The 17,962-nt window shown below is 37.8% G+C and overlaps 1 protein-coding gene and 1 long non-coding RNA gene across 10 annotated transcripts in view; one reads left to right on the forward strand and one right to left on the reverse strand.

Moving 5' to 3' along the window:
• The window catches only part of LOC132711842 (uncharacterized), a 30,262-nt gene extending 12,738 nt beyond the window's left edge, over positions 1 to 17,524 (reverse strand). For 3 of the 8 annotated variants that reach the window (XR_015733834.1, XR_015733832.1, XR_015733831.1), the window contains exons 1-4: positions 17,386 to 17,524; positions 16,147 to 16,245; positions 13,297 to 13,411; positions 3,025 to 3,115 (exon numbers count right to left, since the gene is read on the reverse strand). This is a non-coding gene — a long non-coding RNA (uncharacterized LOC132711842). Of the gene's footprint in view, positions 1 to 3,024; positions 3,116 to 13,296; positions 13,412 to 16,146; positions 16,246 to 16,499; positions 16,932 to 17,029; positions 17,152 to 17,385 lie in introns of those variants that run through there. The other 5 variants (XR_009622576.2, XR_015733833.1, XR_009622579.2 and 2 more) reach the window with 5 other exon arrangements.
• Positions 17,010 to 17,962, forward strand: part of MIEN1 (migration and invasion enhancer 1) — a 29,971-nt gene continuing 29,018 nt past the window's right edge. Inside the window, exon 1 of one of the 2 annotated variants that reach the window (XM_034415832.3) lies at positions 17,010 to 17,578. In XM_034415832.3, the coding sequence (XP_034271723.2) occupies positions 17,391 to 17,578 (188 nt within the window). In that variant the 5' untranslated portion in view covers positions 17,010 to 17,390. The remainder of the gene's footprint in view (positions 17,579 to 17,962) is intronic. The other variant, XM_087892195.1, reaches the window with a different exon arrangement.

A 17,962-nucleotide genomic window follows, 5' to 3' on the forward strand; every position in this document is an offset into this window, starting at 1 on the left:
AAGAGAGAAAAAAACCTACTCTGTAAAACTGGAATTGCTAAATATGAATAAAGCTACCTCTGCAACATATTGCTCTGGAACCTCAATTTTTCTGCTCTTATCTAAATCATCTAAACCATAAAATCTAAACCATAAATAACTACCGTATATAGTTCTCAAATAAATATCTTGAGGATAATGATCATCCCATCTAGGGGGATGGCTGTTGTCATTACTGATTTATGACTAAATATGGTCATTTTAAGAGCTAGTTTGATGTAATAGTCAAGATATCAGGCTAGAAACTGGGATATTGTGAGTTCTAATTCTGCGTTAGGCACAAAATCATTGGATAACCTTGGGCCAATCATTCTCTTTCAGTCCTAGAAGGAGGTAATGGCAAACTACTTCTGAAAGCTTGCCAAAAAAACTGCAGGGATTAGTCCAGATAGACTCCAGGAGTCAAAAACTGACTCAAAAGCCCACCCACCCACCCACCCAAATGGTCATGCATCCCCACAAATGCTTTATCTCAAGTATAATTCATCTCATTGTAAAGTAGTCATGAGATGAATTATATCCAAGAATCATAGTACATTTATGTTGACATTATACATTATGTTGTTTATGAAGTTTTCCCATCTATATACAGGTTGAGAAAGAAAAAACAATGGTACATGATTGCTTCTTGCTATTAAGAACATAAAGAAGTATGAATGCAATCGGGATTGCATTTTTTTTTTCAAAGGATCATCTAACCCTTCTTGTATTGTAAATTTAAGGGCTAAAGTGGCATATTCATTAGATGTCTTTGTGGAGTCAGTCATATATTTATCATTTAAGAGAGTGATGCTATCATAGAGCATGAAAACCTCTGTCCTGATTATTTCCCAACCTCTTCTTTATCCTTCTAGTCAGATTTAATCCCGTCTAGTCAATTTCACGATGCTTATAAAAAACTTGTTTTCTCTTGTCTTGTAAGTAAGTGTATCTCCTCAAGCAATGTTACACACAGCTAGAACTAAATCAGCACTGCAGTTTTGAACTCTAGTATATTTGGCAACTCATGGAAACCATGATAGGAAGTTTTTAAAATTGGCATCCAAATGAGATAAATACTCAGACAGTTTTTGAAATGAAACATTAAAATGTTATCTCCAGATTTTTAATCCAATTCTAGAATTGGAGAGAATTCTATTGGAGAATTCTATTGGAGAGAAACTAATAGTGAAAATGAGGAGTGAGGAGAAAAATAATAAATGGGAGAGAAAAAACATTTAAGAGAGTTTTCAACAAAACTTGTAGTTTATATTGGTGCTGCATTTGACAGGCAAAATTTGACAACAGAAGTTCTTAATTAAGCAGAATTAGCTAAATGTGTATTGAAGAAAGTGAAACAATACCACATGTCAGACACAAATATTGTGGACTATACCTTAAGATTTATTGCTTAAAGCTATCCATAAGAATATAGTCAACATATCTTCAGTACTAAATTGGTACAAAATAAGGATCAATAGAATTCAAGAAGGGTTGGACATAGATCATTGGTAGCAACATAACGACTCTAAGCTCATCATATGTTTAACTCTGGTCTCCAACTCTGCCTGCTCTTCTCTTACACCACCCCAGTAAATTCATTAAATCTAGAATCTGAAATGATTCAAAGCACATATAAATTAAAGGAAATAAAATATATTTTTTAAAAACCCAAGATTTTACACAAACTGACTAGGCTCTATATCCATAGAAATATCGTTCTACTTTCTAGGGTTGCAGATACAAACTCCTATTATGGACCCTTGGTGCTCTCTGAGCTAGGTGGTTTTCTTGCAGATGTTTTTTACCAAACTACTGTAGGTAACATCATCAGTGCTAATTGATGAGGAAGTTACCAACCTTGGTAATGAAACTTCTGCAAGAAAACCATCAAACTCAAAGAGCATCAAGGATCACACGGTTCAACCCTGAGCTACAAATATTCTCTTCTATTGAAACTCTTACTAGCTTCCTAATTTGAGATTAAGAGATTAAGATTAAGTTGAATAATCATTATTCATTACTATTATATATCTCAAATACCATTCCCTTTATTTTTGCCTATACTCAAAAAAAAAATCTTTACTTCTCTGGAAACAAGGGAATTTATATTTTTGCAATTCTCTATTGAGAATACAGGCCAGATTCTATTCAAGCAGAGCCAAAATTGACTATACTATTTAACTACCAATTTCTTTTAGGTCACAGCATTTCTCCTCTTAGAATGTTATCCTTAAAAATACAAATATTGCAAATTCCCATTAAATTGCTTACAGTATAACTATTTTTCTCGTGTTCAAAAGTCTTAAATATCTACCAATCATATTTTACCATGTTAACATTCTCGTGGACTAATCTGACTAATCTCACAATATTGTATTTTGGAGAGCTGAACATTTAATTCTCACTGTGGTTAATTAAAAACCACAATAAAGCTTTCTTTAACTGTTGCACTTTTGCCAAACCTGTGGGCAGTCCATTTCCCCACTCACAATCATCTTTACTTCACCCTCCAAAAATATGTAGCAGATTGTTTCTAGGATCTCTAGAGATCTCATAGGGATTCTTAGAAAATAAGAATCGTGAAAGGAATCCAGTGTTTTCTTTGAAAATGTACCCACCTGACCAGACATAAACTTAAATATTACACAGGTATGGTATTAAGTATCAGGAGAGGGAGAGACATAAAATGAACAGTAAGTGGCAATCCCATTGGTTTGCTTCTTAATAATGCATGTTTTATGGCTGCCCATGCTTTTTACTGTTACCATTTTGTAAAGAGACAAGCTTTTCATAGCAGTTATTTTCTGAGATTGCCCACAACATTCTTCCAAAATTCCCAAAGTGCCCATTGGTCCAGAAAAGACTGTCTAGCTCTGATCTAAGTCCTCAGCTATGCGCCAAATCTGAGAAAAGTTGTATTACATAATTACAGCTCACTTTAAAGGAACAGGACATTGTGATATTGGCTTTGGGCCTGAAAAAAGAATTGCAAGTATCTCTTACTTTTCACTAGCCTTTGGGCATCAAAGCAATTTGAGCCCTTGTAGATCCATCCCATAAACTGGAGTCCTGAAGCCACTTGTTCCATATTCTCCTGAAGAAGGAAAAAACTGGCACAATGAATTATTTAGAGTAAGCACAGAATCTTTAGAGGCCAATCTTCTCAAAATAAAATTGATAGATCCCTATTTCAACAGTTTAAAAATATTTTTTCAAAGAACAGAAAATAAACAATCATGTTTTCACACCGACATTTGTTTTATAAGACATCTATAGATGGAATATTAGTTCAGTGAGTGAAAACATATACAGACAGAACAATTCCCAAAGCAGACATTCCCCTCTGAAGAAGCCTGACGAAAGACAATTCTTTCTTTGCAATTTCTGCTAGATTTAGGCTCAGAATTTTTTTTTTTTTTGCCATATTAATATTGGAAAGAGATAAATTTCATTTCATTCAGGAATGTGAAATATGGCAAGAATTATGGGATCTCTGAGTAATCACTGATCTCAAAACCTATTAATCAGGACTCTATTGCCATCTCTGAAGCTCAGGGCCAAATAAAATATCAGAGAAAGAAAGAAGATGGATGGGCCTAATCCCAGAACACAATTATAAATATGCTATAGTATTGAGAAAATAAAATGTTTCAGATGTAGCTAAAGAATTTTGAACATTTTTCTGAAATGAAATAAATACATTTTGGTCATTAATATAATAGAGAAGACCCCACCTGGTATAGAAGTGGCAGATGGTGCAGACAGAGGTGAGCAGAGCCAGGTAACAGGAGCAATTAGTAGCTTTTGGGGGGGGCATCCAAAAGGCAGTTGTAAATGTGGGTAGGCCTGAGTTATTTGCTCATGGGAGCACTGCAAAGGTCGGAACTTTGAATATCAGTGATAAGTTCCTTAAGGGGCCTACCCACATTTACAACTGCCTTTTGGATGCCATCATAACTTTAAACAATTTTTGGATAAAAAGACATTGATAGCCTTCCTTTAAAAAAAATATTATTCCCTCTTCAAAGATTTATCAACAATTAACTCATGTATTTATTATTTATTCCTTTGTTTATGATAAACTTATGCACAGATATCATAGGTTTACCACAACCAGACCAGAAGTCCTGCATCAGAGGTGGGAATACTGAAATACTCTCGGCAACCTCAGCCTCAGTAAACACGGTCATTGAACTGTCTTTTGGTTGTATGGGATACTGCCTTTATCTGCTAATGCTAGATCTGTTAAGGATTGGGGTTTTTTTTGCTGACCTAAAGTATACTACTACAAACCAGACAGAAATGAAAAATGGAAAATAGATAAATTCTGTCTGTTGCAATTTTAAAACATTTCCATTTTGCAATTCTCATAGCTGTTACAGACACAAAAATGGCAACGAGCCTGATTTTCCTGGTACAGATGCAGATCTGATGTTATATTAGCCAGCTTCAAAAATGAACAGGTCAGGTGGCTTTAATACAGGAATGGGTGATTTTTGCTGTATCCAGAGGCTACATTTAACATTTTTTTGGAAATACCAAGATACACTATAAATAGGAGGATAAAACCAAGTAAATGAGACTGTGTTACGCCAATAAAAGACACTTCTCTTTTTCTTATTTGAAGGGGTGGTTATACTGATATTATTTAAAATCTAAGCTTATTTTATGGCCTTTAAAGTTTTCCTCCCAAAATAGGAAAACTGTCCTGTTGCCATACTATAAGAGTTGGAAGTCACTGAAAAGAGCTTTGGATTCACATATAGTCCATATGAATTTTAATGTTTTTTCATGAAAACCAGAAGTAAATGATAGAACTGGGAAAAAAATGCTAAAACTTGTGCACATGACTGCAGAAGACTGCAAATAGCTATAAATGCGAGCCAGATGCCAAGTGCCCAAAATACAATCATGAAACTCTCTCTCTCTCTCTCTCTCTCTCTCTCTCTCTCTCTCTCTGTGTGTGTGTGTGTGTTTGAGGGCTTGCAGTTTTTGAAACTTCAAAAATGGGTCATGAATAGCTCTGGGAGGTACATCATAACTTTGAATAGTTATTAAATGATCAGTCATTAAGCGAAGACTACCTATAGTCCAACCTACATTACAGTCACTAAATACTTCTATATGCAGATGTTTGTTTGCCTGCTTTCATAAATGCTCCTGAATAGAAGCATAAATATCAGGGCAATATAATCTTTTCAGCCAGTGCGTCTCCAAGGTCTCAAGAAGAGATCTTTCTTTGCTTTGATATACAGCTGAGTATAAGATTTTTTCAGTGTTAAAATAGAAGCCAATGCTACCTGGGGGTGGGGGGTGGGGAGTATCAATGTTAATAATCACAGACGTTTTATTGCTGCCACCACACCGAGAGCTAGAGTCAATATAGATCAATAGATAAAGCATGATGTCTGGATGGGGAAGGCATAAATTTCCAGGTTCAGTTCTGTACTGTATACGTTAAGACAATATAACCCTAGCTCCCAGAGATTATCTTGCAGTAGGAAGCAAAACTTCAGCTTTTTCAGACACATACAGAAGGCCACTCCCATAGCTCTTCTCCATTGCAAATATTCGTTTCTTGCATGCTGCAGATCCAAAAACCAAGAGTCTCCACATTGCTTTTTTACTCCCTGTAGACATTGGCTGGATTGAAAAGACTATTCCTGCTTTTTACCTTATTCAGTGACTCAGCCCACTGCGGTGTAAGAATGCTATTTCCATACCTCCCCCACCCCTTTTCCTAGTCTGCTTATGTCTCATATGAGGCACATTCAGCTAAGACAGAACTAGATGTTTGAAATAGGGACAATTAGAGGATCCATCTATCATAAACATTGACATTCATCTTCTCCCTTGCATGTGTCCTCCAAATCTGCTCGTTACACAAACTTGATCCAAAGGACCATCAAAAAGAGATTAATGGTTGCAGTACAGTGGAAACTGTCTGAATCTCTTTATGGGGCTGCAGAAGTCATCTGAAGATACTGAATGACTCAAATGCCACATGGTGTCAAGTTATGTTTGGCGTTCTGGAAAGAAAAGCATGTCAGATCAAGTCTAGCCTATAACAAATCAAATAGAGTAGGGGTGGGGGACCAGAGAAGGAAGAAACGATTTCCATGCAAATAAGACTTTAAGCTATTCAAAAGTTATCAAATCTAGATAATCTGAAGCCATATAACTCCAAGGGTGAGCTGTTCCAACTAATAATATTTTAGTGTGAAATGTGGTAGGTCTCAGCATATAAACTTTTAACAAGGAAAATTTTATCTCTGGGAGATGCTCTTTAGTTCTTGCAAAAAGTATTGCTGAATGTTGTTCTTTCTAAGTGAAAGGTAAAGGGAAAGATGTTCATGCATCCACAGGGAAAGAAAGCATTCTGCTGGAACCAAAATGTACTAGGTTCCCTATCCTCAATTCCAAAATATGGTCCCTAAAATCAACAGTTTTACCTTATTCCAATTTAGTTAAAATAACTAACATTTGTAAAATTTAGAAATCTAATTCATGGGGACTTCCGGCGGTGACGTAGGGCTGTGGCGGCACAGGAGAGAAGCGCTCTCTTTCTGATGCCGGTTTTCTGAGCTTTTGGTGCCTTTCCTGGCGAAGACCGATCCTGGAGAGATCGGGAATAAAGAGGGGAAACTTCGGGGGAGGCGAGGAGAGGTGCAATCTCCCGCCGTACCGAGAAGATCCCTCAATCCAGGCTCGGGAAGAAGCCAGCTGGCGCGGCGAGTGCAGCTGGCCCAGAGGCTCGACGAGCCGATTGAGACCATCGGGAGCGGAGGAGTGAGTACAGTGCAAGATTGCCAAGGGTGAGCAGAAAGGGAGGATCGTTATTTTGGAGTAAGTTGGCGCAAAATCGAGGAGGAAATACTTTTCTGGAGGAGCAGCACGAAAAGAGAAAATCTCAGAGCGTAAAAGGGGCGGCAACTGAAGAGGCGAGCAGAAAGAAAGAGGATGGGACATAGACAAGCGGAGAAAGAATAACAGACTTTAAAACAGCGAAAACGAAGGTGAGGAGAGGTGGATTTAAAGTACAGAGATTTAAAGAAAAACGAACATTCTTTGTATCCTCCTTTTTTTGGGCTGCTCTAACGGAAGGAGAGAGGTAGTTTGGCAAAGAAAAAAAAACTGCGGACTGTGACTGTGCAGATTGGAGATCGCCATATTGAAACAGGGAAAGATTTCAACGTATAAAAGAAATGAGTTGCACCTCTCCTTTGTTGAAAATACGACGAAAAAGACTCATAGAAGTCATAGAAAACTGAAAATATATTACCCCTATATAATCCTCTTTTATTTAAACATGGATAATCGCTATTGCTATATTTATTGGAATTGATTAAGAACTATAGTGATATTTGTTTATTAATAAATAAATTAGTATATAACAAACTAGGATTTATAATAATTGTAGTGCTACAGAAGTAAGTAGTGGAAAGTAATTGATTTTGTAACAGTATATAGATATAAAAAAAAACATATATTCGTGATTTTATGTAATTTAAGTATTATAATGATTAAGAATTGATTAATTGAATAAGTCTGTGATTATCTAAACTACATATTTACATATATCTATATTTATTCATTTCTATTTCTACTAATTACTTAGATTAACTTATATTAATATCTATATTGTAATATCTATATTATATTTAAATTTATATTTTTATTGCATTTTTTACGAAGTATTTTATAAGAGATAATTAACCAGTTAAAGGAACCTTACTTAAAGAAAATAGATAAAGTGAATGAGAGATTATTGAATTGAATCTTTATAAGGGAAAAGGAAAGGGAAGAAAGAAATTATACAAAAGTTGGATGGTGATTTGGGAGAAAGTTGATAAAATACTGGTGGAACAATATAGAATTTTGAAAGAGATGACGAGTACTACTACGACAACGTTGAAGACAGGGAAGAAAATGACATCAATTTTAGCTGGACCATCGGCCTCACCAGTATCACAGAAAACCTTGGAGGGAATGTTCGCATCAGAGAAACAACCCAGTACACCCAGTTTGCCAATGATGCAAGCTACTTTAATGATAATCCAAGAAACAATGGTTAAAATGCAAGAATGCATGACCAGAAACCATGAACAATCTAGAAAAGATATGGATGAGGTAAAGAGAGAAGTTAAGAACGACATTCAAAAGATTGATGAAAAAATGGATCTGATCCAAGAAATTATTCAAAGAAATGACCAAAGGATAAAAGAAATAGAACAAAAAACTGAATTGACAGAAGAAAAGTTGGAAGCATTGGACACAAAAATGACGGGATTAAATAAAGAGCTTGAGAACACAGTAGCCCAACTGGAAATGGAAAAAGCGGCATTCTTTCTGCATTTCCAAAATGTAGCTGAAGAAAGAGAAGAAGATTTGACGATGATAATGGCGGAGATGATAGCTGAGGCTCTCCAAAGAGAAAGGGAAGAAATAATAAATGAATTAGATGAAGTGTACCGGCTTCACACAAATTATGCCCGACAACATAAACTTCCTCGGGAGGTACACATAAGATTTGTAAGAAGAAAGGTGAGGGATATCATATACAAAATAACAAAGGATGAACCTATGTTTTATAAGAACAAAGAAATAATAACCTTGAAACAAATTCCCAAAAGAATAAGAGACTTGCGAAAAGACTATTGGTTCCTGGCCACATTGCTAAACAGGAGATATATACTCTTTAGATGGACGACACCCGAAGGAATGTTGGTAACATGGCAGGGAAGGAAAATAAAGGTGGATTCGCAGAGTAAAGCAAGGGAACTATACAATCAAATGACAAGCAGTGAGATAACAAATGACAGCAAAGAGGAGGGAGGAAGAAATATAAAACAAAAACAGAGATGGGAACGTGAAAGAACCCCACCACAGGGAGGAAAAGAGGCAGAAGGAGAGACTCAGGAGGAAGGAGGAGTACAAACAAGAGGCAAAAAAAAGGAACAAGAAGAAACAAAGAAGAAGCAACAGGAAAGTCAGTAAGATATGGAAAGAACCCTAAGAATCCTATCAGTAAATGTAAATGGTCTCAACTCACCAGCTAAACGACACCAAATTTTCAAAAAGATTCTGTAACAAAAATCTGATATAGTATGCCTCCAGGAGGTACACATAAGAAAACAAGATATAAATTATGTACAATATAAGAAATTAGGAATAGCATATTCATCGTTGGCAGAAGAGAAAAAAAGAGGAGTAGTGGTATATATCAAGGAAGGGATAGATAGTAATATAAGATATACAGATACTGAAGGTAGAATTGTGATGATAGTTAAAATTTGACTTCAAAAATATATTATTGGTTGTAATATATGCACCAAATAGCAAACAATTAGAATTCTATAAAAAAGTGCATGAGAAAATTATAGATCAAAAAATGGAAAATGTATGTCTAATTGGAGATTTTAATGCCATTTCGGATGTAAGAAAAGATTATAAATGTGACCAGCAAAATAAAAATAAGAAAAACATACTACCTAGAACCTTTACAGATATGGTCGAAGAGCTAAATATGATAGATAGTTGGAGATTTTACAATCCCGAAACTAAAAACTTTACATATTATTCGAATCCACACAAGTCTTGGTCCAGGTTAGACATGGCATGGGTATCCGGTATGTTAATGAGAGAGATAGAAACCATAGAAATTTTATCAAACGATTGGGCCGATCACAACCCATTAATGATGAAGTGGAAGGGGTACCAGGGAAAGAAAAATAGATGGACAATGAATTTACAGGTAATAAAAGAGAAAGAATATAAGAAGTATATGGAAAAAGAATTAGAATTGTTCTATAAGGAAAATACAAAACAACCCATCTCCCTACAAAATTTATGGGACACTACTAAGGCGTATGTAAGAGGCCTTACAATAGCGTATAACGCAAAAAGGAGAAAAGAGAGAGAAAAAGAATATAATAAAGTATGAGATGAAATTCAAAATTGGGAACATAAACTGCAAGGAAAACCAGGGAAGAAGAAATAAGGATGAAGTGGATAGCGGCAAAACACAAGCTTAATATATTAGAACAAGGGAAATACGCACTGAATTTGAAATATATAAGGCAGAACCATTTTGAACACGCAAACAAACCAGGGAGGTGGTTGGCGTATAGGCTAAGGAAGGAAAGGGAAAAAAGAACAATTCAGAAACTACAAGATGATGAGGGGAAGATCCAACAAAGCATAGAGAAGAAAAAGGAAATAATACTTCAATACTATCAAAAGCTTTATGAGTAGGACATAGTAACAACAGAGGAAATTGAACAGTATCTAAAAGGAGACGGAGTACAAATATTAACAGAGGAGGAAAAAGAATTATTAAATAGGGAGATTATGATAGGTGAATTAAAAGAAGCATTGAAGAGACAGAAAAATAATAAAACTCCGGGGACCGATGGTTTACCAACAGAGTTTTACAAAAGAGAATTGGAGAATAATTTAATAATTTGGAGAATTATTAAATGGAATATTATTAGAAATATATAATGAAGCCCTGTTGGAGGCAAAATTACCAAACACATGGAAGGAAGCGTATATCTCCCTAATACCAAAAGAAGGGGCAGATGCCACATTAATAAAAAATTATAGGCCGATTTCTTTGTTGAATACCAATTATAAGATTTTTATGAATATAATCGCTAATAGAATGAAAAAAATATTACATAACAAAATACATCAGGATCAAAACGGTTTCTTGCCCACAAGACAAATAAAAAATAATTTAAGGATGGTAATGGACGTTCTAGAGTATTATGAAGTGCATTCAGAGAGACAGGTGGCCCTGATCTTTCTGGATGCACAAAAAGCGTTTGATCAAGTAAACTGGCAATTTATGAAAGAACAAATTAGAAGTATGAATTTCGGTGATAAATTTATGAAAATGATATCATCAATATACCAGGACCAAAAAGCATGTATATTGGTAAATGGGGATCCAACAAGATTTTTTGGAATAAATAAAGGAGTAAGGCGGGGATGTCCGCTGTCCCCTTTGCTTTTCATCTTAACGCTAGAAAAACTGTTACTTAGAATTAGGGCAAATAAAGAAATACAAGGACTAAAGATTAAGAGAGAGGAGTACAAGGTCCAAGCTTTTGCGGACGACCTTGTCTTCTTCATAGAAGATCCAATAGAAACAACCCCCAAGTTAATAAAAGAAATTGAAAAATTTGGAAAAGTAGCAGGCCTAAAAATTAACAAGGAAAAAACAAATATGATAATAAAAAATATGACAACAAAACAAGTAGAGCAATTAGTAAATGACTCACAATTACAGGCAGTTAAAAAAGTGAAATATCTAGGGATACATTTGACGGCTAGAACAGTAACAATAAAACAGGACAATTATGAACCCTTAGTCCAGAAAATCAAAGAAAACTTAGATAAATGGGGGAAACTAAAGTTGTCTTTGCTGGGGAGAATAGCAGTGATAAAATCAAATATACTTCCAAGGCTCCTTTATTTATTCCAAACGATTCCAATAAAATTGGATAAGAAATTTTTTGACAATTTGGATAAAATAACTACAAAATTTGTGTGGGAGGGGAAAAAAATCGAGAATAAAATTAAATATATTACAAGATGATAAAATTAGAGGCGGTTTCGGTTTTCCGGCATGGCAAAAATATTATAAGGCTGCCAGCTTACTATGGATCAAGGAATGGATAACTCTGGATAATCAAAGACTGTTAAATCTGGAAGGACATGACCTAATGAAGGGATGGCATGCCTTTATTTGAAACTCCGGAAATAAGACATATAAACATTTTAACAATCACACCATTAGGAAATCTTTAATTAATACATGGCAACAAATTCAACGCAAACATTACATGAAAGTCCCCAGTTGGTTGTCGACAATAGAAGCAATCACCCACCCCAATATATTATCAAAACAAAAAATATTACGATACAGAGAAATATTAGATATACAGGATAAATTAAAAACTAGGGAAGAATTAAAAGAACAAGGAATAGCAATAGACTGGTGGCCCTACTCACAAATAAAAATAAGATACAGGAAAGATCAGGAGGAGGGGGGAATAGATTTGAAACAAAACAGATTGGATAAATTATTAGAATCTAAAGAAGGGAAATTAATTTTGAAAATTTATAAATACTTACTTGAATATGATTTGGCAGAAGAATTAGTTAAAGGGCAGATGATAGCGTGGGCGAGAAACATTGGGCACAGTATACAGCTAGAAGAATGGGAAAGAGTGTGGGAAATTAACTACAGCATGACAAAATTGGTAGCCTACAAAGAAAATCATTATAAGATGTGGTATCGATGGCATCTGGCCCCTGCAAGATTAGCGAAAATGTACCCAAATGTAAATCCGACCTGTTGGAAGTGTAGGAAAACACAGGGAACTTTTTACCATGCTTGGTGGCTCTGCCCGGTAATTAAGAAATATTGGAACAAGGTAAGAACATGGATAAGAGAAATAACAGATTATGAAATTGAATTAGAACCTGAGATTTTTCTATTAGGATTTTCTATTAAAAAGAACATCCGAAATGACATAAAATACCTAACGCTTCATATAATCACGGCGGCTAGATTAGCGCTAGCACAATTTTGGAAAAGCGATCGACTGCCAACTGACCAGGAACTAATACAAAAAATATATACATGCGCAGAAATGGACAAACTAACTTTAGAGTTACAGGATAAGGAGGACTCAAAATATTATGCAATATGGAATAGATGGTACCAATGGATAAACCAGAGGAAAGGAAATGGGTAGAGATGAAATTTAGAAGAAATTAATATAAGTAAAAACAGCACTGTCAGAGGGATAGAATATGAAATACTGTATGTTTGTATATATGTACATATAATACACATAATATATGTATATAGAATAATGGAAATCAGTCAATAGGTGAAGTTTATGTACTGTATATGTAAATTTGTTTCTTGATTGAGAGAAACTTGTTTTAAATGTTTTTTAACAATTAATAAAGTTTTGTTTTAATTAAAAAAAAAGAAATCTAATTCATTTATATATGACTTGATGACACATAATCAATCAATCAATCAATGCATTATTTTTAGCCTTAAGATAGGAGTTTAAAATAAAAAAATAAGGGGAATTATGGACTTGGTAGAGATCAAAACAATTCTTTCACTTTTGTATTTACATAGCATATTCATATCTGCATGATTTACAGATTATATATCTATACACTGAAAAAACATGATTATATTAATATTTATATAAAAATAAATTCTATTAAACTTCAAGGACTTACTTATAAGGTTTTTTTCTTTCTTCCAATTGTGTTCAATTGGACTGCGTGGACAAGTTTCTGCACTTTTCTTGGCAAGATTTTTCAGAAGTGCTTTGCCATTGCTTTCCTCCTAGGGCTAAGAGAAAGCAACTGGCTCAAAGTCATCCAGCTGACATTGTATCTAATGTTGGATTAGAAATCACAGTCTCTCAGTTTTTAGTCTGATGCCTTAATCACTTCACCAAAGTGGCTCTTAATATTATCCAGGTCTGACCTTGCTTAGTTCAACCCAGTTGTAGGATTAATTCATTCTGTACACAGAACAGCTCCTTATTTGTAAGTAAAGATGTATATTTTGAAATACATTGTCACTTTTCTCCAAAAAAATTCTAATGTGACCTACAAGGTATTAACAAGTAAAACAACAACAAAAAAAGATAAAATAACTACCGTGTTTTCCCGAAAATAAGACTGGGTCTTATTTTCTTTTGACCCCAAAAATAAGTGCTTGGTTTTATTTTCAGGGAGATTTTATTTTTTCCCCATGTACTGGGAGGTGGGGGGGCGGGGGGGGGGGAAGCTGCCCCTCTTACCAGCAGTTTGGTCCATGGAACAGCTGATCAGCAGATGACCGCCTGTCATCGCCTCAAAGAATCCCGGCTACTGTTGCAGCTGATTGAGGCTGCAAAAGCAGCAGGAGGCCCAATACACCTTTCCCCCCCTTCAAGAACAGTCTTACCTCAATCGGCTGCAATGGCCTAAGGAAGGCACTCAGCAACCTGAAGACAGTGGCAAGTGAGGCAGCATGGCTTTACCGGTGGCCTCTGACGAAGGGGCCCTGGCAGGCTAGGGGGGCGGGGGCACTCAGAAGATTGTAGATCTCAGCCGACTCACCCTGTGCCAGGCAGGAGCAGGGCAGCAGGGCAGCCCAGAGCAGTTCTGCCAGGAGGACGAAGAGCTCCCATGAAGCCAGCAGCAGCATGGGCAGTTACTTGTGCCAGTTGCTGCAAACGAGTGGCGAGCATGTCAAAAGCGAAAAGCAGGATTCTTTCCTGAAATGTGCTTGCAGCAGCTGCTGCCACCGGTGCTGTCCCGGCATGTTTTGGAAGGGAGATAAAAATGAATCCTGCAGTCTCTTGCTGCTGACGTGCAAACCCCAGCAAAGGCAACAGCAGCTACGCCTTCTCCCTTCCAAAACACGCCAGGATGTAATTTGAATACCCTAACACTGGTGGCAGTGAATGCTTCCCGAAAGGGGGGCAACAAACGGGAAGGGCCCCTGGACTTGCAGCGCTTTGTTTTGATTCAGGCACTGCTGCTGACTTGGTAAGAGCTCTTTCTTGTGTTCAGGTAACCTCCTTTCCTTGTGGTTCCCTGCACACATGTGTTCCCGGCACATCCATAGTTTCGGCATAAATCATCCCCAAGGAAAGGAGGATCAGCAGGAAAATGGGGGAAGAGGATTTTCTGATCCTTCACGGAGCTGCAACCATCGGAGCTAGTGAGCCCAACTAGCGAGGCTGCGGCGGCAGGACATGTCAGGACAGCGCTGGCCAGCCGCTCATCAGCAGGCTACTGTCCTGGCCGGGTCTGGCTGCGAGCGGCACCGGCAGGCAATAAGGTGTGTGGTCAGAGTGAAAAACAGGCGACGGTGGCGACGGGACATCTGGCTGCAGCGGCATGGCCAGGCCAACAGAATGGTGCAGAGTCCTGGGAAGCATGGCTGGAAGTGCGTGCACGGCTGCAGGGGTGAACAGCTGACGAGCAGTTGTGTTGCGCTGCTGCCAGAAGTCCTATTGCCACCGTTGCCTCCCTGTTCTTTGCACTGGCCACACATCTTGGTGCCAGTGCCACTCGCGGCTAGACCCGGCCAGGACAGTGGCTTGCTGATGAACGGCTGGCCAGCCCTGTCCTGACATGTCCCGCCGCCACAGCCTCACTTGTGATTGGACTCGCCAGCTCCGATGGTTGCAGCTCCGTGCCCCCCACAACAATAAAATCTTGCACAATAAACCAAGGAAGCAAAATCATTCAAGAGCCAAGAAAGAAATGCCTGAAATGGTAATATTACAGTTTTCCAGAAGGTATTATTAGATAAAAGTATTGGCTAGTATTTGCACACCTATGCAAATCTATGCAAATTTGCCTTGACATAAGAAACAGTTGTTTTGAGTATCATATATCAGATACAATGCCCATTTCTTGATTATCACCCCCTATTTGGAAGTAAAAAGTGTGCAGCTTTCACAGTGGTAAGTAGATTTTTGGAACTGGTTATAATTTTAAGAAATATGTTTTCCATAATATTTTATTTAGATCAGTGGTGAAATCTAGCCGGATCACACAAACTGGTAGTGCCAGTGGCGGGAGGCTCCACTACCCACCGTGATGTCATTACATGACATTTTTGACCCTCTACGCATGCGCAGAAGAGGCGCGCACACTCACACTCCCAAACCGGTAGCAAAGGTAAGTGCATTTCACCACTGATTTACATCTTGAATTGCTGTTATTTTAAAAATCAAAACGTTAGATGATTGTTCAACACTTTTTTTTCTTGTTCTTTTATGTATATTGAGAAAAATAAAACAGTGCTATATTATAAACAATCTGGTGCCTTCCTGATGTTTTAAACTACAGATTCCCAAAGCTGCTGCCACTCAAGATTTGTGAAGTTGGTCCCCAAATCTGGAATGTATTATATTATCATCCAGATGGAAAGGGAAGCAGATGTACAAGATAGTTCTGTTTCCCTTTGGCCTTTTACATTTTCTCTTTTCTTTATGTGTCTGTTGATGGTCAATCTGTCTGAATGCCAGGCTTCAGGAATTCTCTGAGATTTTGGGACTTGGCTTGAGCTAGGATACTCACAGTTTTATAGTTGAAACTATGGTTGAGTCTGTCCATTTGTTATGAAGTTAAGGAGTTTTCATTATGTCTTCTGACTGCTGCTTGATGTTCATGGCTGTACTGTTAAAATAAGAATGAAACAAGAATATCAAAATACCTTCTCACTAGTAATCAACACTCATAGGAGCAGAGATTAACACCAAGATTAACACTAGACCAACAATTAAGGAACTATCAATGCAGACAAACTAACAGTAAATAGTTAATCAAGAACCTCCAAGAACATTCCCACCAACACCAATAGGCAAGATACTAGTATATAAACATAAGAGCAATCCCCATTCCCCATTCCTTTCTAGGATTGATGATGTTACCTAGTTTGGTGATGAAATATCGGCAAGAAAACCTCATGGTCAAAGACCACCAAGGACCCCACAATTAGATTCCTCTTTGCCAAATCTACTTAGCACCAACCTATCTCAAAAGTTTATTTCCTTCAACAACAATTGCCCTGGCTCATCACCAGATTTGGAGGCTAGGATATGTCCAGATTGTGGAGGTGGCAAATCCAGTGATCCCGATTCCCTTCAATTTTATCAATTCTTGAAGGCAAGAATTTGATATAGATGATAGTTGATATATAGTTGATATAGATAGAAAGTTTGTATTTGTATTTTCCACAGCAAGGCACTGTGGACAGAAAGTGGACAGACAGTGCCTGAGGGTTATTTGAGACAAAGGTGTCTTTGGCAGCAGACACTTAGCATGTCATCAATAGAGAGAATGGCCACTTTGACACCAAACTCTTATGGCTGAATCAAAGGAACCGCGCCAGAGTTAACCATCAGAATGGAACTGCTCCCTTGCGGCGTTTCCATGGTAGCAGCATTTCCATGGTAGCGACCTGGAGAACTGGAGAGAGAGGATACAGCTGACTTAAAGGGAACGGATAGGGTCTGCATCTGGAGTCTCCAACCTTGGCAACTTTAAGACCTGCGGACTTCAATTCCCAGAATTCCTCAGCCAGCAAAGCAAAGCATTGTGGGAATTGAAGTCCACAGGTCTTAAAGTCGCCAAGGTTGGGAGACCCCTGGTCTGCATAATGATTATGCTAACGATCAGCAGGGGGAGCTCAAGCCCTCGGCGCTGAGGCAGAGATAGTGGAATCCGAGGAAACCACGTGACCCAGCAAAGTCGCTGAAAGCCCACATAATTCTCGGCACCCGCCATGGAGCCGAAACCGGAAGTATGTTTCCTTGCCTGTGATGAGGTATCAACCCACAGGAAGTCAGCCTTGGGTTTTTGAAACTTCGGCCCGACTGAGACGGGAAGCCTCTGCGGTGGGTTCCGTGGACTCGCTAGCAGTTGGTATGATGAGCGACGGGTCAGGGGAGCCGACTACGGAGGTCCCGCCCGTTACCGGAAGAGGGATTCATATCGTCGTGGAATACTGGTGAGCGAAAGAGAGGAGGGGGGAGGCGCCTGTGGGGGGAAGGCCACGCCTCGGCCGAAGATAATCCCGCCCATCCATGGAGGCCGCGACAGACGGTTGCTATTTTCCCTCGCGCTTCTTGATTTCGCTGTCTGGTTTCCCTTCAACTGCACCATTAGGGCTGGGAAGTAGAGAGCCGCGTTTTCTTCCCTCCATGTTTCCGTCTTAATCTCCTTGCTCTTGGACCACTACTGCTGGTTTATAGCAGCGTTTCGGCAACTTTTAAGACGCGTGAACTTCAACTCCCAGAATTCCCCAGCTACTCTGAGAAGAACAGAATAAAAACTTTATTATCATCAATAGACATACAATAAATTTAAAATAATACTGACATTAATCGTGAAT

This window comes from Pantherophis guttatus, chromosome 4, assembly GCF_059756535.1.
Source record: "Pantherophis guttatus breed Tessera chromosome 4, ASM5975653v1, whole genome shotgun sequence".
Taxonomy (NCBI): Eukaryota; Metazoa; Chordata; class Lepidosauria; order Squamata; family Colubridae; genus Pantherophis; species Pantherophis guttatus.